The sequence below is a fragment of the Stegostoma tigrinum genome, chromosome 39, assembly GCF_030684315.1.
Source record: "Stegostoma tigrinum isolate sSteTig4 chromosome 39, sSteTig4.hap1, whole genome shotgun sequence".
Lineage (NCBI taxonomy): Eukaryota > Metazoa > Chordata > Chondrichthyes > Orectolobiformes > Stegostomatidae > Stegostoma > Stegostoma tigrinum.
Genome location: NC_081392.1, coordinates 13917188 through 13940806, shown reverse-complemented (window position 1 = coordinate 13940806; position 23619 = coordinate 13917188). Strand labels below are relative to the sequence as shown.

Sequence of the window (23619 nt, the reverse complement as noted above, 5' to 3'; positions counted from 1 at the left end):
CAGGAGCGAGGACAGGCCGACAGGGAATTTCAGAGTCCAGGGAGCAGAAGCCACCCAGAGGCAAAGCAAGTGAACTTGGGGATGCTCAAGAGGCTAGATTAGTGCAGAGGTTGCAGGGATGGGTGTGATCACAGACATGGGGAAGAGTAATACCACAAAACCAGTAGATAGTGTAGGCATTGGTGGGGAAGGGGGGACGGTGAGTGGGATGTTTGTGGATGCGGTGCCAATCAAGCAGGGGCAGCTTTGTTCTGGATGGTGTTGAGCTTTTTGAGTGTTGTTGGGGCTGCCCCCATCCAGGGGCAAGTGGGGAGTATTCCATCACACTCCTGGCTTGTGCCTTGTAGATGGTGGGACAGGATTTGAGGGGAGTCAGGTGGTGAGTTACTGATGGCAGTAGCACAGAGGTGGGGGTAAATGGGACTGGCAATTAAGCTGTTCAGTTACTCCCTGGTTCTTCTCACAGCCATGTGAATGTTTCTATGTATTTATTCAAATCCCTTTTGAAAGTTACCTGCTTCCAACACCCTTTCATATGGTCTAGAATGCACCATGACGGTCTTTTCAAATTCACTTGAGGGAATGTAGGCATCGCTAGTGGGGCCAGCGTTTATTAGCCATCCCCTTGTTGCCCTTGAGGAAGTGGGGGTGAGCTGCCTTCTTGAACCGCTGCAGCTCATGTGCCATAGATGAACCCTCAGGGCACTTCAGGAAGGAATTCCAGAACTCTGAACCTGTGACACTGAAGGAACATAGATATATTTCCAAGTCAGGATGGGCAGTGGCTCGGATGGGAACTTGCAGGGGGTGGTGTCCTCGTGTATCTGCTGTCCTTGTCCTTCTAGGGGTTAGAGATCACAAGTTTGAAACGGGTTGGCCGTGAGCCTTGGTGAATTTCTGCAGTGTATCTTGTAGGTGGTACACACTGCTGCACCCGAGTGTCGGTCGAGTGGATACAGTCCCAATCAAACGGGCTGCTTTATCCCGGATGGTGGCGAGCCTCTTGCTGCAAAGCTGCAGCCCATGTGCTGTAGGGACACACACTGCTATTAGGGAGGGAGGGAGGGCGTTCCAGGATTCTGACCCAACAAAACGGAAGGGACGACGAGTCAGGATGGTGAGAGGGGAGCTTGTAGGGTTTGGTGTGCCTGCTTTCCCCAGACATCCTTATATAGCAGGGCTTCCAAAATGGGCGGTGGGGGTGGTCAGGACTGCTGTTATTGTGGGATCACCACTTTCCAGGCAGAAATGGCCAACCTGTCCTGTCTAACCCTAACCCTAACCCTAACCCTAACCCATCACTCACCAAGGGGTTATGACTATTTTCAAATCTCAACATGGAGTCACGGTAGGGAAAGATTCGGGAAACACGGTTCTATGGGCCAGAGACCACGGCTTTGAGTGGTGATGTTAAAGGAATTATTGCTGAACTTTAGCCCCATTCTCATTGGCCAAAAGGTCAAAGTTGGGGCCGTAGGCCCAGGTTCTTCTACACCCGCACCCCCTTACCAATGTGAATATTGTCCCTTTAAACGTGAATACTCTCCCCAAGCCAACATTATTAACCATTTGTTTGAATGTATTAAAAACAAAGGTAGGTATGCTTAATTTTAAATTAATCACTGGCTGGATCTGAGCTGTGGTGTGGTACTCATTTGGGGGGTTGTCAGGGTCTTGCAGGAGTAGCAGATGAAGGTTACCCATTGGAGTTTAGAATGGGAGAGACAAAGAATCCTGTGAGATCTTGATCAAGTGGCTGAAAGGAAGTTCTCTCTGTCTTGTGAGAGAGACGCAAGCTAAGGCACGTAATTTTTAAAAATTCATTTTAATTTGAGACAAAGACAAGAATTTTTTTGTCAGAGGGTCACAAGTCTTTGGAGCTCTTCCACAGAGACCAGTGGAGGTGGGATCATTGAATATAGCTAAGCAAGAAACGTTGAGTAACAAGGGAGTGAAAGATTATTGGTTGGGGAGAGGGGGAAGAGGAGGAGGTGGAGGCAAAGCTGGCAAGAATATGGAATTGAGTCCCAATCAGATCAGCTGTTGAGTAGTGGAGCAGGCTTGAGGGGCTTAATGGCCTATATTTGCTCTCAAAGTATTTTCTTACTAGGCTATTACCAGGGCTAAAGAAATACAGACACAGACACACCTTAATGGGATATTCACGTAGATTAGCTATTTAGAAAACACGGGTAATTTATCCACTTATTTAATAGATTGGTCATTTTAAAAAAAACTACAGGTGATTTTAAAGAGCAGAAACAAGGATTGTTCTCCTTACAGCAGAGGAGATCAAGGTAAGATTAAATAGTGGTGTTCAAAATCAGTTTTGATTGAAGCAACTTTTCAGCTCAAATTTTTATTTTCTGTCATCAAAGTTGAGGATTTTCCTTTAAATGCAGTGCAGCCATACATCCCAAAACCAGCCCAGCCTGTCTCTGCCTCTCTAACCTGTTCTTCCTCTCACCCATCCCTTCCTCCCACCCCAAGCCGCACCTCCATTTCCTACCTACTAACCTCATCCCACCCCCTTGACCTGTCTGTCTTCCCTGGACTGACCTATCCCCTCCCTACCTCCCCACCTATCTTCTTTTCTCTCCATCTTCGGTCCGCCTCCCCCTCTCTCCCTATTTATTCCAGTTCCCTCCCCCCATCCCCCTCTCTGATGAAGGGTCTAGGCCCGAAACGTCAGCTTTTGTGCTCCTGAGATGCTGCTTGGCCTGCTGTGTTCATCCAGCGCCACACTTTGTTATCTTGGATTCTCCAGCATCTGCAGTTCCCATTATCTCTCATAAAGAAGATGCTGATGGTTTTTGGAGATCAGTCATCTCAGCTCCAGGACATGTCTGCAGGAGTTCCACAGAGCAGCTTCTTCAGCTGCTTCATCAATGACCTCCAATGACCTGTTCAGTAGCAACACTGTATACTATCTACAAGACACACTACAGCAGCTCATCAGCTCCTTAAACAGCACCTTCCAAAACCATCAGCCACTTCCATCTAGAAAGACAAGGGGCAGCAGATACACAGGAACACCACCCCCTTCAAGTTCCCCTCCAATCCCCTCACCATCCTGACTTGGACGTATATCGCCGTTCCTTCAGGTGTCGCTGGGTTAGAATCCTGGAATTCCTTCCTGAAGTGCCCTGAGGGTCCACCTATGGCACATGAGCTGCAGCGGGTCAAGAAGGCAGCTCACCCCCACCTTCTCAAGGGCAACAAGGGGATGGCTTATAAATGCTGGCCCCACCAGCAATGCCTACATTCCCACAAGTGAATTTGAAAAGAGCGTCATGGTGCATTCCAGACCATATGAAAGGGTGTTGGAAGCAGGTCATGGTGCATTCCAGACCATATGAAAGGGTGTTGGAAGCAGGTAACTTTCAAAAGGGATTTGAATAAATACATAGAAACATTCGCAGTGCTGTGAGGAAGAACCAGGGAGTAACTGAACAGCTCAAAAGGGTGTAGAGCCGAAACGTCAGCTTTCCTGTCCCTCTGATGCTGCTTGGCCTGCTGCATTCATCCAGCTCGACACCTTGTTGTCTCAATTTAATTATCTGTGTTCCTGGAATTCCCTGCCTAAGGGCACTGTGGATTTATCCATGTTATACTGACTAGGGCAGTTCAAGAGAACAGTTTACCACCACCTTCTCAAGGGGCAACTCGTGATGGGCAATAAACACTGGGCCCAGTCACAGACAGCCACATCCCCTGAACAAATTTTTAAAAAATTACCTTCACAGTTTTAACAGACTTGGCTTAAGCAGCAGATTTTGACATTTAATGATTTAATTCAGACCCCAATTGCATTTTAACAATGAACAACCACGATCCATATTGTTTATTTCAGATTGGGAACTCACTCAGCCCAGAGTTGGCAAAGACTTTGTCACAATACATTTTGCCTCCAGCTGCACCTCCTAGTCAAATGGCTCTTTAGATTTGGTCAGTGAAGCTATTACTTTTATAATCAATGGAGAAGTATTCAAAAAGATAAAATTCACTATAAATTATCTTCTAGGCTTTTGCTTATTGTATCTTTATCCCCAGGAGATACAACTGGTACAGACATGTTAATATGCACACTCCCTGACAGGAGGGGCCACCCATTTAAAACGGAGAGACTCCATTGTGGATCCTCCTCATTGTGGGAGCCCAGCACCATTAAATCCAATCTGTTAACACCCAGGTTATTGATACTGACAAATTGGTGGAGAAACTCAGAAGGTCTGTGGACACACACACACACACACACACACAGAGAGAGACAGACAGAGAAAGAGTTACCACTTTTAAAGCTGCAATACTTTCCTCCAGGTTTGAGAGGATAGTGGACTTGAGATGTTGACTCTGGTTTCTCTCCCCACTCATACTGCTAGGCCTGCAGTTTCTCCAGCGCTGTCTGTTCTCATTTCAGATTTCCAGCATGCGCAGTATCTTGCTTCCGTTGGTGTTGACAATGATGTGGAGTTCAGGCGATATCAAGTGTTCAACATTTGTCCTCTCGGTAGGTGAGCTCCCCTGACGCCCCAGGATGGTGAAGAATGAAAAAGCAGCAATCGACTGCAGTCTGTCTTTGCAGTGTAGGACTGGCTAGGGTGTTCCAACTGATCTTAACCATTTTTGTGTTCACTGAAAATGCTCCTGCACATGGGATGGACTGGACACTTCAGCAAAACTACATTCCACTTTTATTTAAAATAAATCCTAAATAAACTTTTTATTGTACTATTTCTTTTTCCTCAAAACATAAATAACATTGCAAAAATCACAATTTTCAGGAGTTTGGTACAGTATGCAGAACATGACTAAACACCTCACAACAACTAACTAGAGGTATGCTAAAAGTTCAGGCCCACAGTGGGGCTGGAAGAAGTGATAAAATATTTTTCAAATGGCCTTGATACAGGTACTGAGAGAGAATCTATAGCTATTTACTACTTGGGGAAAACAGTGCTCACTGAGACATGCCTGTCTCCCCCATTCCAATCGAACACTGACACAAAAAAATTGCTATGTGAAAATTGGGCTCCCCTCAGGACCGTTGTGCTACTATTAATAAGGAGGACTTCCAGTTTCATTTTTGTAGCACCTCCACTCCGCTCTGTCCCCCTCCTCCCTGATATCCCACCAACACACTTCCTCTGACATATCCCAATTCCTCCTTCTGAATTTGGGAATGACATCCTACATCAGCAGGCTCCCTTCCAACATGTGGGCTGAACTTGCATCTCTGCACCGGATTCACTGCAGCTTAAAGGCTCTCCAGATTCATCATAGCCCAGATGATTTGTGCTCTCACATACTCTGTCTCTCACACACATGCACTGGTGTTCAGCCCCTGCTTGAAATGCATCAAATCATTGCAACAAAGCCTCAAAGATATTTGTGAAGAACTTGTTCTTGAGTTCTGTAACATCAAAACCACTCGTGGATTTACCTTAATGTGACTGACAGGCTAAGAGGTACCTGTGCGTTGTGGATGGCCCTTCCCAAGGACACCATTGGAATCAGATAATGTGCAAGTCCCCAGAACAAGGGCCAGTACAAATTCCCTTTTGGATACTTGAATCCTCCCTAGTGTCTTGATTATCTCCATATTTACTAAGCTCCTAGGGGATTATGCAAATAAATACAGAGCCCCCTGGGCAGCGTGCTTTAATTTCCAGGGAGACAGAGTCTGTATTTGCTGGATGTTCCTGGGTACTGAAGCAGTATTTAAAAGGATGTCCTGGGAGGGGGAGTGGGGTTAGGGAGTCAGTGTTCACAGACTGATCAGGTTATGTCACAGGAGGCAGTTAAATACCCCGAAGAGGAATCAAAAGGTCTCTATTGGAGGAGGAGGGCTGATTCAACTGGGCTTCCCTGAGTGAGATGCAGATCTAGATGTTGCTAGGCCCACTGTGGGCCTTTCAGCTCATTATCTCAAAGCAACAAAGGAGCAGGTTAACCTTTTGGGTGCAAAAAAAATCTAGAGAAGCACTCCTTCAGGCACTGACAGGGCCCTCGTCTCCAGTTTTAATATCGGACATTGTGAGAGAAAGGTTTTGGCACATCCTGGGGCAGAGTTTCAACACGTTCTGGTGTTTCAAGTGCACGGCAGCTCCTCTGTAGGAGTTTACTCTGTGACTGCAACACCTTATAGTGCTCGACACTCGGAAAAGGGAGCGAAGCAACACTGGCTGGAGACAAACTGAACCTGAATGTCCCCAGACGGTGGCAGTGAGGTTGTCTCAAGCTGCTGAAGAAGGAGATTTACATGGGGTGAGGGGAAACATAATGGGAGCTGTCCACTGCTTCCCTCGTTAATGCAGAAAATGCTGGAAAACACTACAGGGACAGAGAGCAATAGCAATGATGTCTAAGATCATTGCCATTTCCTCCCCCTCAGGGCTGATGGACAAGAAGTGAATGCTCATCCTGCTGACAACTTGAGTCTTTCCTTGCCTTCCAACTCCCACTCTCTCCCCACAGATGCTGCTTGATCAGATGAAGGTTACCAGGCTTTCTTCTGTTGGGATTTCAGATTGTCAGGCAGTTTCCTCTCCAGGGTTTGTCAGTGTAAAGACTCTCGCAGTCCAGATGGTAAATCCAGTAGAGTGCAAAGCCAGGACTGAGAGATGCTGGTCCAACCAGTCTTGCAAACTTCAGAATGGAGCTCCGGTTTGACCAGGATGTCACTGTTTCTTTTCCTGCTGGGCTTTCTCCCCCTTGAGGGTGGGACAGACACAACCCAGTGCTGCTGTTTCTCCAGGGAGCTGCATCTACCTCCGGGCCTGGGACTGTGGTACTTCAGCAGGATGAGGAGTCCCCGGGGAGCAGTAAACTAGGAGCCGGGAACAACTGCCTACAATGCTTATCATGACGAAAAGCGTAAAGGGCTCGAAAGAAATCCAAGTGACGGCCCTGACTGTCCTGTCAGCAGCAGCGACAGTGAGCTGGGTGTATGTCCCGGGTAACTCAACGTGATGGTCACCTGGCTGCTAGATAGTGAGTTCCACAATCACAGGGTCTCACAGCAGCACTTCAGGGTGGTTAGATCAGTATGAGGAGGGACATAGGATGTGGGGAAATGGGGTGGGAGGAGGCTTGGGTACAGCATGAACACAAGCATGGATCTGCAGAGGCGAATGGCCTGTTTCTGTGCTGTGTAAAAAAAACTGGCTTGTAGACAGATGGTCAGCACTGGTTGTGAAATTGGCCAAATGAAGCGAAGGGAGAGAGGCAAATTGTGACAGTGTTCGGAAGGGAAAAGCAGAGGTACCTGTGGGAGGCTCCAAATATAGGATATTACCTGAAAAGGTACAAGATTGTGGGGTCCTACATCTTTCAGTCTTCAAGTATTGATCCATTTCAAGGGGAAGGTGGATAAAAATACGAGAGAAAGGAATTGAAGGGAATATGTTGATGGGATAGTATGAAGAAAGGTTGGAGGAGACTGACGTGGAGCGTAAATGATGGCAAGGATTGGATGGGCTGCGTGGTCTCTTTGTGCCATAAAAGGTTAAGGAGCTACGCAGTGCATACTAACTCCCTGAAGGAAGGGGATTTGGCTGCAACTTACACCATGGTCCACGAGTGTGGTTCAGGGAGGGGGTAGTGCATATGTGCTGTGGAGGGCGTGCTGGGGGGAGCCAGAGAATACATGGCAGAGCCCTGAGTCAATTCAGATGCTTCTGATGTGTCCTAACCAGAGTCGGTCAGAGAGCTGCGACGTGCCAAGTGAGTTTGGCTGGTGCTCAGAACTCGGGAATCCATCAGGCTGCTTGTAGGTCGCTGCAGTGGAGGGAAAGGGGGAAAACAGAAAGCGAGAGAGCGAGAAAGCGCGAGAGCACGAGCGAGAAAGCGCGAGAGCACGAGCGAGAAAGCGCGAGAGCACGAGCGAGAAAGCGCGAGAGCGCGAGAGCGCGAGAGCGAGAAAGCGAGAAAGCGAGAAAGCGAGAAAGCGAGAAAGCGCGAGAGCGAGAAAGCGCGAGAGCGAGAAAGCGCGAGAGCGAGAAAGCGAGAAAGCGCGAGAGCGAGAAAGCGCGAGAGCGAGAGCGAGAAAGCGCGAGAGCGAGAGCGAGAAAGCGCGAGAGCGAGAAAGCGCGAGAGCACGAGCGAGAAAGCGCGAGAAAACGAGAGCACGAGCGAGAAAACGAGAGCACGAGCGAGAAAACGAGAGCACGAGCGAGAAAGGGGTGAGGGGGGAAAGAGGGAGAGGGAGAGCAGTGAGTACAACAAAGAAACAGCCACCTTCACAAGGGCACTTAGGGAAAGGAAACAAAATAGCAGCCTGGTCAGTGACACCCATATTCTGTGAACAAACAAAGAAACTGGGAGCATTAGTCCAGGTATTTCTGCGTAAGTAGCACCTGAACTCATGATTGAAGGGGCCACGTTGATACCAGGTACTGCTCTGGCCTTGGGTCCCAGCCTCTCACAGCACTCACTGTGCCACACTGTGGTCCCAACGCCTCACAGCACTCACTCTGTACCGCACAGTGATCCCAGCCCCTCACAGCACTCACTCTGTGCCGCATGGTGGTCCCAATGCCTCTCAGCACTCAGTCTGTACCGCACAGTGGTCCCAGCGCTTCACAGCACACAGTACTGCATGGATCTATCAGCCGAGAGCAGTGGGTCCCAGGGCAACAGTGCAGATGGCTTAGGGGCCTGACAGACTTCATTATCAATAACAATAAGAGTTGGGTGACTGATCAACATGAATATAAATCGCCTGTACAAAGAGTGCTTTGTAGTGAAAGGGTTTACCTGCTGTGTGTCTCCAGCCATTCTGCTGCTCACATTCAGAACATTCAGGGAATTTGCTCGTTTCATGCTGCAAGAGAAATGAACAGGGCTTTATTATTTATCCTGCTGTACCATTCCCAGCCTCACCAGAAAGTCCCTGATAGGCTCCCAGGCTCTAAACTCGCTAACAGCCTCCAGCAACGGCAGCTACATCAGCTAAATCCAGTTACATCAAAACGTCAACCCACAGATCACTCCAGATAGGATGCTGGGTAAGTGTGCCCTGAGGTAGTACACTCTCGGATGTTCTAGCAAACACTCCCAGTGAAGAAACAGAACAGGGATAGCATGGGGTTACATCAAGAGTAAAGCTTCATCTACACCATCAAACACTTCCCAGACAGGAACAGCACAAACCTAGTTATAGAGTAAAGCTTACGCTATACTTTTAAACAGAAAGTAAAATCCATTGACACTGTCCATCAGCAAACAAGGACAGCCTGGGGTTAGTTACAGAGAAAGGTGTCCTCTGCATTGTTCCCACTAAACACCTCCAGGCCGGATTAGCACAGGAGTTGTGGGAACTGAGGAGGTTATAGAGGCATACAGGAGGCAGATTGGGTGAGCCTGTAAATCAGAGGCAAGACTGAGCATACCCTGGGTTTCTCAGCCTCGTGTCCTGTGCTGTGACACCTTTCAGCTTTTGGACAAGCTTCTCACTGCTTCTTCGAATAGATTCACGGAGTTTGGTGAAAGATCCACTGCGTTTCAGACTCCCGAGTGTGTCCTACAGCAGGACATTTTCAAACGAAAAAAATAAAACGGCATTACTTCATTGCATTACATCAACCTTCAGCAACAAGAGGTTAAACATTCAAACTAAGCCTTTGGAAGAAAATAAATTCACAAAAATCCCTTCAGAAGAACAATTTACATTTATGATGTCAGGTTTTACGTCAGAGAAGACTGTACAGTTTTAGCTGCCTGATGCAATTCATCAGCAAACAGTGAAGGCAGCTGAACCTCAGGAGACTTTCTTTATGGTTTCCTGAGTGAACAGTTTTTAAACTGGGTTAATTAGCTGCTGTTCATTACACCTTTTAAGAAAAAAACACCTTGAATTAACAGGTTTATTTACAGTCACCTTCAACTAAGGCGATTGTTTATGGTCTCAGAGTGCACACGCACAGTTTCATTTGGCTTTATCCCTACTCAGTCACTTGGCAGACACTGTCATCACACTATAGGCAGTAAAAACAAGCATTATATAATTGACACACCCTTCTCCCCCCCTTCCATCTTAACACAATAAAGGCCATCAGTCACAGAGTGGGAGAGAAGGAACTGAGGTAAATGTTATACAGTCTTCATTTGGTGGTAAGGGTTAGTATCAGGAAGGTCTCTGCATCGAAGAGACTGAAAAAGAGAAAAGAAAGGGGGTTAGTGTGGCTGGAGAAAGATCAGATCATTACAGAGTTTTAACAAATGCTTGTTTAGTGATTTCTTGTGCTGAACAAACATAACTGAGTCTGGTGTGACAGGCGTTACAAACAGAAATACTGACTGACAGATATTTATGATATACTGACCCCACACCACACCCTACCCCTCCCCATCACATACCAGCCTTACTACCACCTGATGGGCATGGGGCGATCCCACTTTTCCTGCCCAGCAGCCAATAAGCCTGTCAATTCAATCAGATGCCATATTTGAATATATAAACAAGAAACCCTAGGCCATTTAGCCCTTGAGCGTGCTTGGGCACACAATAATACTATGGCATAATGTGATTGTAACCTTAGATCACATTCCCGCCTGGCCCTCACCCCACCGTTTTTAAAACAAGAACTTATCTACTGCTGCCTTCAAATTACTCAAGGACTTGGCTTCCACCACCTTTCAAAGAAAGAAAGTTCCAAAGACTCATTGCCCTCTGTGGGAAACAAAATTCACCTCACCTTTTAAGTCAGCAACTCCTAATTGTTAAACCATGTGCTGTACCTAGTCTGAGATGTCTGACAGGTGCAGTGTAGGGGGAGCTTTAGTTTGGATCTAACCCCATGTTGTCCCATCCTGGGATGGTTGACAGGTGCAGTACAGATTCTAGTTCCAGATTATCCAGCAAGAGGAAACATCCTCTCCATGTCTATACTGTTAAGCCCCTCAGGATCCATGCCTTAATCAAGTCACCTCTTCATCTTCTACACTCTAGTGGATATAAGCCTACCCTGTCCAACTTTTCCACATTCTACCTTTTAGTGGAAAACCTTCTCTGAAATACATTTACAGCTTTTAAAATGTGGCAGTTGAAAAACTGAGCACAGGCCTCTAGAGGACGAGTATGAGTTCTGAGGAAGGGTCTGAGTTCTGAAGAAGGGTCACTGGACCTGAAACTTTAACTCTGGTTCTTTCCTTCACAGATGCTGCTACACCTGAGCTTTTCCAGCAATTTCTGTTTTTGTTAAAGCCCGCTAGATGTGGCCTTTGCTTAAGTGAAGCACAACCTCCTGATTTCTGTATTCAATATGCTGCATGATAAATGATAATATTTTATTAGCCTTCCTGATTAGTATGTAAGTGCAGCAAGTAATCTTCTGCAATTCATGCACTAGCATACCCAGATCCCTCTGTATCTGAGCTCTGAAATCTCTTATAATTTGCATAATATGTTTCTATTTTATTCTTCTTTTCAAAATGGATAATTTCACAATTTCCCACATTATACTATATTAGGCGCATCTTTGTCCACTCAAGCAGCTATCTACGTGCCTCTGTGCCCTTGTGTCTAATGCCTATGTGTCATTATGGCCTTTTCACAACTTACTTCCCAACCTACCTTTGTGTCATCAGCAAATTTGGCAACCATCCCTTCCATCGCTTCATCCAAAATCACTGACATGAATTGAAAACAGTTAAATCCCAGCACCAATCCCACTTGTTACAAAGTGCCAACCTGAGAAATATCCATTTATGTCTTCTCTCTATATTCTATTAACCATTCAATCTTCCAACCATGCTAATACTACCCCAGTACCATGAGCTTTTATTTTTTCCTCAGTAAGCTTTGATTAGGCATTCTATCGAACACTTTCTGGGGATCCAAGTTCAGCATAGCCACTGGTTTCCTCTTTATCCACAACATGTGCTCCTTCCTTAAAGGATTCCAACAGATTAGATCCCAAAACGAAATTGGAAATGCCCGTACTCTCACAGGGTTTGAGCTGCCCTATTCCTCCGACACTACCTTCCTAACCCGTGACCAGCTATAAGGGAAACAGACCCATAGGGACACAGCTATCTGCAAGTTCCCCATGTAACTACATCACACCACTCTTTTATATTATCACTAGTTCACCATCGCCACCTTTTCAAGGGTAATTAGGGATGGTAAATAAATAGTAGCCTGGTCATTGACACCTACGTTCTGTGAATGAACAAAACTACAGGATATCACACCTTTTTGGGATAGTCCTGTCCTTCTGAATACCAACGCACTGTCTGTGGCTACCTGACATTATCTCAATCTCATAGCCAATGTCATCATAAATGGTTCATCACCCAACCTTCTAAATTCAGTCTTTTTCTTTCATCCTATCCAAAAGCAGACATCCCAAAACACTGTGTAGCCAGTGAAATGTTTCTTGAAGTGCTGTTGTATTGCTGGGAATGTGGCAGACAGTTTATGCACAGCAAGCTTCTACAACCATCTGAGGTAAGGACCAGAACATTTGCTGACTAAAGGAATAATATTGGTCCAAGACACCAGGGAAGGCTCTCCTTAAAAATTGAGTCATGTTGACTTTCTACATACGTTTGGAAACAGACAAGCCCTCAGGTTAACATCTTATCTGAAAGACAATATCTCTGACAGGGCATTGCTATGGTGCCAGGAGGGTCGGCCTTCATTTCTGTGCTCAAGTCTCGAAAGTGGGACTTGAATTCACAAACTTCTGACTCAGGCCAACACCTGAGCCACAGCTGATGTTAAATCCATAATCTCCACTGCCAGCCACACCATCTACACCTCTGCTGCTGGCTCCTCAGTCTGCACTCCCAGCTCTTGGAGCACAATGACCAAGTCTTCTTGCAGCGTTTGAATGAAATGCTGAAAACCTTAATTCATTTCAGTTCCTTGGAAGATAGTGTCGCCCCCAACATTCTCTCCACCATCAACTAAATTGTAGACCTCCTTTATTCATTTCCATAAAATTAAAGTTAAGTCTTCAACTCCCCCTCCATGGCTGACACTCCAAGAAAAGTGAGTATGGTTCTCTCAAACATACTCAGCATTCTTCCCCCCAACTCTTTATCCTGTTTAAAGGCCAAGCCTATGTAGGACCAATTACTAAGCCTATATCTGGAGAAACTCTTCCAGGATGCCTAGCACACCAGCGGTGAGAAAATACAATTGGAGAAAAGGAGTACAAGGAGGGATTTGATGGAGGATATAAGATTATGAAATACTTAGAGTTCACAAAGCAAAACTGCTCCCATTTGCTGATGGTGGATGGAAGAGAGGACACAGGGTGAAGGTGAGAGATATTTAGGCAGTGAGTGGCGAAGGATTGGAACATCTGCCTATTATGGAGTTGGAAGTGGCAATGATGAATGATTTCAACAGGAATCTGGATGGAAACTTAAGGGAAATAAACTTGCAGGGTTACAGGGAAAGAACAGAAGAGTGAAACTGTCTTATTCTATGCTCCCTTCTCCGGCTTAAAAACTCTGTGAGCTTTGCTGGCTGGGCTAGTACTGTTGTCTATCCTGAATTATGCTTAAGGAGGTTGTGCTGAGCTGCCTCCTGCAGTCAGCTTGGTGTAAGCACACCCACAGTGCTGTGACATTTCAATTTACTCTCTTCTATCTTCGGGCTGTTTGCAGCAATCAAGATACTGACTGTACCCAGTCCATCCCTGCAAAACAGTGCCCAACATTAGATGTGGTTCTGTTATTGAACATCCTTTGCTAAATAATCTTCAGTGTATTTAAGCAGTTTACAACTGTTAGTTGGGCTTGCAATGTGGTGCACTTTCAACATGTTTTAATACACAGGGCTCTGTTATTTGCAGACCGAAAGAACATGTAAGCACACTGCATTTATTTATAGAATCCCACAGTATGGAAACAGGCCATTCAGCCCATCAAGTCCACACCGACCCTCAGAGTATCTTACCCAGATCCATCCCCGAAACCCACCTAATCTACACATCCCTGGGCACTATGGGTAATTTAGCATGGTTAATCCACCCTAACCTGCATATCTTTGGGCTGTGGGAGGAAGCTGGAGCACCCAGAAGAAAACCATGCAGACATAGGGAGAATGTGCAAACACCGCACAGACAGTCGCCTGAGGGTGGAATTGAAACTGGGTCCCTGGCACTGTGAGGCTGCAGTGCTAGCTGCTGAGCCATCTATTTCAACTCAGTAAATTTGGGTGACCACCATTCTCTGGTTTTATCTCAAGATACAGTGACCAAAGTCAACGTGCCTGGTTTAAAATTTAAACAAAACTTGGTGGTTAACTGTTATGTATCATTGGCTGGTGCATTCTCCATGGCAATGCCTCAATCAATCAGCACTTTACTCTCATACAGTATAAATTTACTTTCCATTTTCTTGTGGAATTTCTTGTGAATTGTCCTCATGGAGTGTAATATAAAAATGCATTGACAAAACCTGTCGCTTTTCAGCAATATTCAAGTTCTGTACTTCCAAAGGATTATCTTCCTTCTGTTTCAATGGGAAGTTATCGTGCTAAAATGCAAGCTTTGTTTCTCCCTCCGTATATGCTGCTTGTTCTGCTGAGTACTTATAGCAAATTTTGTCCGATTTCAAATTTCCATCATCTGCTATTTTTTACCCTCATATCCCAGATTTCCTCTTTTCCCTTTACTCCAATGGCTTTTACTCCTGGCTTTGTACTCAGACTTATCCTACATTCCCTTCCACACTTCTCAAAATTGGTGGCATCCTGCACATTGGGCCTCAAGTCTTTCACTTTGGGGTTTTGCAATTAAGATATTAGTGAGGCTGCAACAGTGGGAGATGAATGACAATGGTAACAAGTGTCAAGTGTCACTTGCCCACATGACCTCCCACACTTGACAAACCACATGTAATCCCCGGGTTGTGAATGGGCTCTGGCTTTGAGTCAGTTTGCAAGTCAAAACATAATGCAAGGCCGTATAAAATAGCCATACAGAAGTACCAGGAAACTTCCACATATCAAACCTTTAAAATTACATCCCTGTTTGGGATTGCGTTCTCGAGTACGAGTGTTCACAAGTTGGGACCCCCCATACTCTGCACTGTATTTTGAGAGATACACTCAACTGGAACAAGCCTGGCACTGACCAGGTTTCACACTAACGCAGGAATTAATTTGTGATGCCACCGCCCCCTCCCTAACCCAGCTGCATCCCATAATACCTCCCTCTAACATGGTAAAAGTCAGGCCCCAAGTCGTTGATTATTCCAGTACTGGAAGGGTTCTTTATGTTGAATTTCTAACCTTATGGTGTACTTACCCCATTCCATTCCAGCCCCATACTCACTTCCTCGCAGCCGTCTGGCCCATTTGCAAATATCACAGCGGTAGCATCCAGGTAGTCACAGCGGAAAGGCCGCCTCCAGGGGCCAGTGTTAGATGTGCCACCTGGTACCTATAAAGGATCACAGATGGATCAGTAAGTGGGCATTGCTGATACCAGGAACATTCAACAGGATAAAGCTGCCAATGATTCCACATCACTTCAAATAATTGGTGTGTTCATGTGCCCTTTGATAGATGTACCCAGAGATGTATATTTATATTTATTCTTCAATGGCAATGCGGGTGCCAATGTCGAGGTCAGCATTTATTGCTCATCCCGAACTGCTCTTGAACAGAGTGGCTTGCTCAGCTATTTAAGACGGCAGTTAAGAATCAACCACATCGCTGTGGGTTGGTGTCTCAGAAAGCAGGGCAGATTTCTTTCCCTAAAGGTAGGTTTTTAAACAACAATCAATGGTCACTATTGTTCAGTTTGCCTTCGAATTCCTGATTTGTTATTTATTGAACTTAAAATCTACCAGGGTTTGAACCCATTTCCCTGTAATGTTAGCCTTGGCCTTTGGATTCCTAGTCCCACGATGTTACCACTATGCCTCCAGCTCCAAGGTACATACACCGCTGCGCATGAGTTAGGTGGTTTTATGTGCCAACAGGGAACTATAATGCCACTATTTGCCCTCTGTTTCCATGGTAAGGGAAGGAGTAAAGAAAAAGAATTGAAATATCATGTTTTTAAATCAGAAGAAAGGGAGAGAGTGTAAGAACAAGCAGTGAAAGAAAGAACTTGCATTTTAATATTGCCTTTTATTGAATTAATGAAGCCCAATATCAAGAGGTCTGTGCACAGAGAAGGTTAGCTATGATCTCACCATTATGACTAGCCGTCTCAGATGTAGGCTAGCCAGCAACCAGGAATTATATTCAGTGGGAAAACAGTAGAGGAGAATTACACATATAACAGAGTGTGGAGCTGGAGGAACAGAGCAGGCCTGGCAGCATCAGAGTAGGAAAGTAGGCATTTCAGGTCAGGACCCTTCTTCATTTTCTGAAGAAGGATCCCGACCCGAAACGTCAACTTTCCTACTTCTCTGATGCTGCCTGGCCTGCTGTGTTCCTTCAGCTCCACACTGTGATCGCTGACTCCAGCATTAGCAGTTCTTACTCTGAGGAAAATTACAGCCTGGTTTCGTAAGCCTAGTGCTGTACAGGCCTTGACACAATTACAACATTATTTGTGGCAGTCTGCAAGCCTTACTCGGCCGCTATTTAGTGCCCGATTATTCTGCTGTCTCAACATAATTAATTTTCACAGTGTATTTTAACTGTCATTTAGTCACACATACTTGGGCCATTTAACAAGTGTGTTTCTTTAATATCTAGATCAGAAACACATACTTCTGACATACACAACACTTACTACTGAAGATAATTTCACCAACTCTGCAGATTTCTCTTGTGCTCTGCAGAATGTGCTGCTTGGCACTGGTTACATCAAGATGATACCGTTCTATCTCCCTCAAATGCAAGCCAACAGCACGCTGGCCACTCAACAAGGAAGTCCACTTGCCCTTCTTGCAGTTAGGGAGGAGTGGTCATAGATTACGAACAGGTACCATGACAGAGGTAGTAAGAGCCGCCAATGCTGGAGTCAGAGTTAACAGTATGGAGCTGGAGGAACACAGCAGGCCGGGCAGCATCTGAGGAGCAGGAAAGTTGACGTTTCAGATTGGGACCCTTCTTCAGAAAGGGTCCTGGCTCGAAACGTCAACTTTTCTGCTCCTCTAATGCTGCCCGGCCTGCTGTGCACCTCCAGCTTCACACTCAGATACTATTTCAGGTTTTTACCCCCCACCCCCAACACAGTCTTGGTGTAGCGAGGTTAAAACAAACATGGATTGCCTTGTACCCAAAGTTCAGTTGTACACTTCATAGTTCCGTGTTCTCCCTGGGCACTGCCCTCAAGAAAGATGAACTCGCTAGGTGGCATAAGTTCAAGGTGAGGAGTAGGTGGTTTCGAGGGGACCCAAGGAAAATTTTTTACCCAGAGGTGGCAGAAATATAGAATTTGCTGTCTGAGAAGTTGGAGGCAGGTGCTCTCGCAATATTTAAGGAGCTTCTTGACAAGCACTTAAACTGCCAGGGCATAGCAGACTGTGGACCAAGTGCAGTTAAGTGGGATTACAGTAGTTTGATCAGAGATAATGGGAAGTGCAGATGCTGGAGAATCCAAGATAACAAAGTGTGGAGCTGGATGAACACAGCAGGCCAAGCAGCATCTCAGGAGCACAAAAGCTGATGTTTCAGGACTAGACCCTTCATCAGAAAAGGGGGAAGGGGAGAGGGAACTGGAATAAATAGGGAGAGGGGGGGAGGCGGACCGAAGATGGATAGAGGAGAAGATAGGTGGAGAGAAGAGCATAGGTGGGGAGGTAGGGAGGGGATAGGTCAGATGAACAGGTCAAGGGGACGGGATGAGGTTAGTAGGTAGGAAATGGAGATGCGGCTCGAGGTGGGAGGAGGGGATAGGTGAGAGGAAGAACAGGTTAGGGAGGTGGAGACGAGCTGGGCTGGTTTTGGGATGCAGTGGGGGGAGGGGAGATTTTGAAGCTGGCGAAATCCACATTGATACCATTGGGCCGGAGGGCTCCCAGGCAGAATATGAGTTGCTGTTCCTGCAATCTGTGGGTGGCATCATGATGTTTGTTGTTAGGCGCAGGCATGGTGAGCTGAAGGGGCAGTTTCTATTATGTACGACTCTATTACTGTGACCTTGGAAGAAATACGGTGTACATTCGCCAAAGATAAGTGAGATTATGGGTTAGATAATGAGCATAGACTAAGGGAGCATTCCCTTGAGTATAAAAGATTAAGCAGTGATGTAATTGATTAAATATGATTAAAAAGCTCCCTAGCATTGAGAGAGAAGCTATTGCCTCTGATAATTGTGGAGCAGGTAGGCATAGAAGTTGAAAACAAGGGGGCATTAGCATTAAACTCCAGCCAGGCCATTCAGAGGCAATGTCAAGAAGAATGTCTTTGCACAGAGTGGAGTGAAAACCTGGAACTCTCGCACCCAAACTGAAAGGTCACAACTGGAATGATAAGTTAACGCTAAGTTGCAGGTCAAACAAGGGACAATGGAATCAAGGAGCTTAAACATCTGTGACAATACTGTGGCTTTAACAGGTGTATTTTTGTCCTGGTTTCTTTCAGAGAGAGAGTGGGGAACAAATACTGAGCAGTCTATTGAAGATAAACAAGTTGTGAAATCTTGGGTTTTTTTTTTAAAAAGCTGGAACAATAGATGCAGCCTGAATGGGTGTGGTCAAGCTCCCACAGACCAGAGATTTTAAGTTTAGCTTTCAGCAGTTGTTGCTGCGGTCTCAGCAGGGTTAGAAGGCAGTAAATCGCTCCCAGATGCTACAATCTCAGTTTCCTCTGGATGATTTTCCTCCTGGGCTGCTGCAGGAGTTGCATGTGAGCCAGCCAGTCTGTTTTCTGAATTTGCCTTTTGCCAAGGGTATGTTTATGGGGTATTACTGTTACTGTTAAGTAGTAAAGTAATCTATTATTCTGACAAGTTTTCCAGTAGAGTTAAATTATTCTGTATTCCCCTTTCTTTTGTCGTATTTTATCTACAGTGTTTGAATAAATTGTGGTTTGCTTAACTTTGAGGAGTTGGACCAATAAAATTGCATCTGGAACATCGCAACTCACATTTATCTTTAAAATAAAAAGGGTAGGGTCTAGGTTACCTACTTAAGGTACGTGGAGGTGGTCTGGTTTTGTCCATAACATATTTGATGAAAGTTTGAACCTTGCCAGACACCACTGCCACATGCACTAGTCCTGCTGTGTGATCTGACAATGGGGGAGGGAAGAGAACAGCAACAATATAGGGCCAATTCCCAGGAGATTCACTGCATCAATTTTGGGACAACCACAGTGGTATCTAAAACTGGGTCAGGCTGGGTTATAACTACCTTCAGTGTAGAATCTGGGTCCCTTTTGTTGTGGATCAGAACAATCTCAGTCCCTTCCTTTTGTAACCGCAGAGTTCTGTCGCCATCAGGTAGTCCTGCTGTATCACTGAAAAGGGTAGATTCTGTCAATGTTTAAATCCAGCTTCTGGTTAAGAGAACAAAAACATTATTAGCATACATTTTGCATTATAATGCAGATGATCCTAGCTCCTATTCCTGGCATCATTCAAATAAATCTCCCCTTCCACACCCCGCCCTGTTCATCAACTGTGAGGAAGACATAAACCATGGATCAGAGGTAGAGGTCTGACTACCTTTCACACTGCATTTCTCTCTGTGCTCTGCTCGATATTAACAAAACCGAGAGACCCGGACACAATAATGTTAAAACCAATGGTAGAATATTTGAGGCACTGGTCTCTCTTGCTGGAGGGGCTCGACAATGCTGAGAAAGAACAGCTTGGTTCCTGTCAGAAACTGTGTGAATCACAGGAGCACAAAGCCAGAGATTGAATAAGCAGGGCATTTTTAAAATAATTCCTACAGTGTGGAAACAGGCCCTTCTTCCCAACAAGTTCACACTGACCCCCTAAACTACACATCCCTGAACACTGAGGCAACTTAGCATGGCCAATCCACCTAGCCTGCACAGCTTTGGACAGTGGGAGGAAACTGGAACACCCGGAGGAAACCCACGCAGACACGGGGAGAACGTGCAAGCTCCCCACAGACAGTCGCCTGAGGCTGGAATTGAACCCAGGTCCCTGGTGCTGTGAGGCTGCAGTGCTAACCACTGAGCCACTGTGCTGCCATGCTGCCCCAAACTTGCCAACGCGGATTCTCAGCATATCTTTCCATCCCCTTGACTGAATCCTGGCAACTGAACTTTTTAATCACCATTAAAAAATCTTGTTTGGGTTTTCCCAACAGCAAAACTAAACGATATTGAAAGTGAAACAGAAGTAAGAGTACCTGGATGCTGTGCAGTAGGCTGAACGCTCAAGATGGTCCCAGCAGCTGTCCGCAGGAGTTAGTCTGCCCTAAATATAAGAGAACGGGGAATCCTTTTCAAAGGGTCCCATTTCATTTATCTCCAGAGAGCGGAAGAGAGCGAAAGAGAGAGAAAGAAAGAAAGAAAGAGCAAAATCAAAGGGATTTAAGTAGAAAGAACTCAAAAAGGAGTTGAGGTACAGATCAGCCACGAATGACGGCAAAGGTTCAGAGGGAGGAGAAGTGTTTTTTTCCATGGTTCTGCTAAATCCTCTCTCAACTTTTCTTGGACAAGTGACTCTGAAATGTATAAGCAAAGTCCCAAGATTAAAACGTAGGTGGACACCAACCAAGCAAGATGGGACACACAGGAAGGGATCTTGCTGTGAGTAAACTGTCATGTAACTTTCTCAAATGACAAAGAAACTCTCATCAGTCCCTAATACTGTTAGGAGTAACACAGAGGACATGCTTCCTCCCATTCACAGCAGGAAAGTATAAAAGGTTACACCACGACCAGTGCTTATCTTCCAACCAACACAGTTTAAATTATGATGCTGCTTTGTATCATTGGGTTGCAAACATCACATCTAATTATGTCAGTTAATCACTTCATGGTAATTCACTATCCATTAAGCAATTTGGAATATTTAGGAAAAGTAATAATAAACTGAGAGGAAACAGTACAATTTTATCAGAGAACCTTGTCATTCTGTATTCATCACACAAACATTGTCTCAGCAGGTATAAAGATTAAAAGATGATCTAACTTAGATGGTTAAAGGTGATTAAAAGGATTTAACTGGGAAGGGAGAGCAACCAATGTATCTGGTGGGGCAAGTCCAAGACCAGGAACTATAAACATAGAATTAGGGCTAGGTTCTGAAGGTGGTAGCAGCTTTACCTTTGAGCCAAAAAGACCAGGTTCATTTCCCATCACATCGACACACCAGAACAGATTGATTTCAAAACATCTACAGTCAGATAGATCTACCAGGAGAGGCAATGGCCTAGTGGTATTATCACTGGATTGTTAATCTGGAGACCAAGATAATGTTCTGGGTTCGAATCCTGCCACAGCAGATGGTGGAATCTGAATTCCATAAATATCTGGAATTAAGAATCTAGTGGTAACCATGAATCGATTGTCAGGAAAAGACCTGTTAGGCTCACAAATGTCCTTTAGGAAGGAAACTGCCAACCTCACCTGGGCTGGCCTACATGTGACTCCAGACCCACAGCAATGTGGTTAATTCTTAACTGCCGTCTGGACAATTAGGGATGGGCAATAAATGCTGCCTAAAAGTGACGCCCTTGTCTCGTAAGTGAATAAAGGAAAAATAAAACAGGTTGTTCAAGGGTGAAGTGAGGAAGCACTTCTTTGCACAGAAGCATAGTGGAAGTCTGGAATGTTCTCCTTTAAAAGTTGTTGAGACGGGGTGGAAAATTCCAACAGAGAATTAGATTTCCCTTTGGGAAGGGTATGTATGGAATGAAAGTAAGTGGAGTTGAGTTATAGACCAATCATGATTCAGTTGAATGGCAGAAATGATTAGAGTGCTTAAAGAGGCCTTTGCAATTCCCAAGAATCATTTTTCACCTTAATTTGGGTAAATAAAGGAATATGTTAGAATAAAATACTCCATTAAAAAAACTCTACAAAATAATGATTAAAATTCTTCCAAGGTATCACAATTAGCTTCTTATTACTGCCACATCAGAGGGAATATGCCAAAAAACTGCACCGTTTACAATGAGCTTCCAGCAACACTGCTGCTCCAGCAATTTGCCAGAGTTGAACAGCAATGAGGGTTTTGCTGAAGATTGGGGTTGAATGTTGCAGCAGATTGCAAAGCTGCAAGCCTTAAAGCAGGGATCCTAACTTTACCAATTCAATTCAGACAGACAGATTGGGACATACTGTGTGCAGATCTCCCTTAAGCTGTTCTTGGGTGTAGACGACTGCATGTCTAAAACTCAAGAGGAATATCAGCTGGAAGCTCATATTCCACTGTGGATCCAGTCATGCACAATCTGTTCAAACATCTTCCTCTTATCCAAATGTTTTGCACTGCCTGCTCCCTGTGTTGTATGCAAGACATTTCTCACCTTCACCTACTTTTCCCTGATCCTTAAACAGAGTCTTCTCTCCATCCTATCTCTTCCCTCCCACTTCTAATCTGCAGAGGTTTGAAGATCATGAGAGACAGGAATGGGATAGGCCATTTAATCTAGCAGGTCTGTTCCATCATTTGAAAAATCATGGCAGATCTGACTGAAGCCTTAACTCCACTTTGCTGTTTGCCTCCCATAACTTCTGCCCACTTTGTGGATCAAAAGTCAGTCTAATTCACCCTTGAATATATTCAATGATCTGCCCTCCACGGCTTTTGGAGATAGAGAATTCCAAAGATCGATGACCCTCAGAAGAAATTCTTCCTCATCTGCATCTTAATAGGGAGGGCCTTAAATTTTAAACTGTGTCTCCTGTTTCTACATCTCCACCATGAGGAGAAACACCCTCTCAGCACCTAATTTGCCAAGCACTCCTCAAGAACATGTATATTTCAATAAGATCACCTTTCATTCTTCAAAGCCCCAATGAGCATAGACTCAAAACGCACTCAACCTTTCCTTATAAGGCAATCCCTTCACATCTCAGGAATCAGACAAGTGAACCTTCTCAGAAATGCTTCCTGTACAAACTTACTTGTTCTTCTCTGTTGACCTATTTTTCTTTCAACGCAAGGCGTGGTCACACTGTGGACCTAAACCTCTACTCGCTGGTCTTAACTTTTAAAATAAAATCATGAAACTATTGCTTCCTGTCCCTCCATATCCTAGAATAGGAATCAGAACAGAGGCTAAGTTGCTGTTGACTGTGATGCTGAATGGTGTTTCGGTTGACTTTTGAAGTGAGAGTCAGGGGACTAGAATTTACACTGCCTGGCACCATATATTGCCATTATGCAATGAAATACTTAGGATTTAGTTCTGAAAAATCAGATGAGTTAGTTCCCAGGTGGTTCAATGAAATAGTGCAAATGCAGCAAAAGGGAAGAGTGATTTGGACAGAAAAGACCAGGCAGGCAGAGAAAGAGGGAGTTCAAGAAACACCTTCCTGAGGGACACGAAAGAGAGAAAATACAGTTAGGTTACATCGAAACCACAGTGACACCAAAGTGGACCTTTGTACACTTTAACAGATTTCAGATTCTGGCAACTTTGTGGGGCACTGAGTGGGTGATACCATGTAACTTTCCTGTAACGAGAAGCTTTATTAAGGGGTTGTGCCAAACGATTATCAACCCAACAGTTGTTGTATCGAGTAATTTAAAGAGACAGGTAATTCGT

The 23619-nt window shown here is 45.1% G+C and overlaps 1 protein-coding gene across 7 annotated transcripts in view; it reads right to left on the bottom strand.

Annotated features, from left to right (window-relative positions):
• Window positions 1-3703: 3703 nt before the first annotated feature.
• The window catches only part of klc3 (kinesin light chain 3), a 72133-nt gene continuing 52217 nt past the window's right edge, over window positions 3704-23619 (bottom strand). For 6 of the 7 annotated variants that reach the window (XM_048522396.2, XM_048522393.2, XM_048522397.2 and 3 more), the window contains 6 exons: window positions 20248-20315; window positions 19276-19381; window positions 15267-15401; window positions 9393-9523; window positions 8758-8824; window positions 3704-7779 (listed from right to left, as the gene is read on the bottom strand). In XM_048522396.2, the coding sequence (XP_048378353.2) occupies window positions 7690-7779; window positions 8758-8824; window positions 9393-9523; window positions 15267-15401; window positions 19276-19381; window positions 20248-20315 (597 nt within the window). In that variant the 3' untranslated portion in view covers window positions 3704-7689. The remainder of the gene's footprint in view (window positions 7780-8757; window positions 8825-9392; window positions 9524-15266; window positions 15402-19275; window positions 19382-20247; window positions 20316-23619) is intronic. The other variant, XM_048522399.2, reaches the window with a different exon arrangement.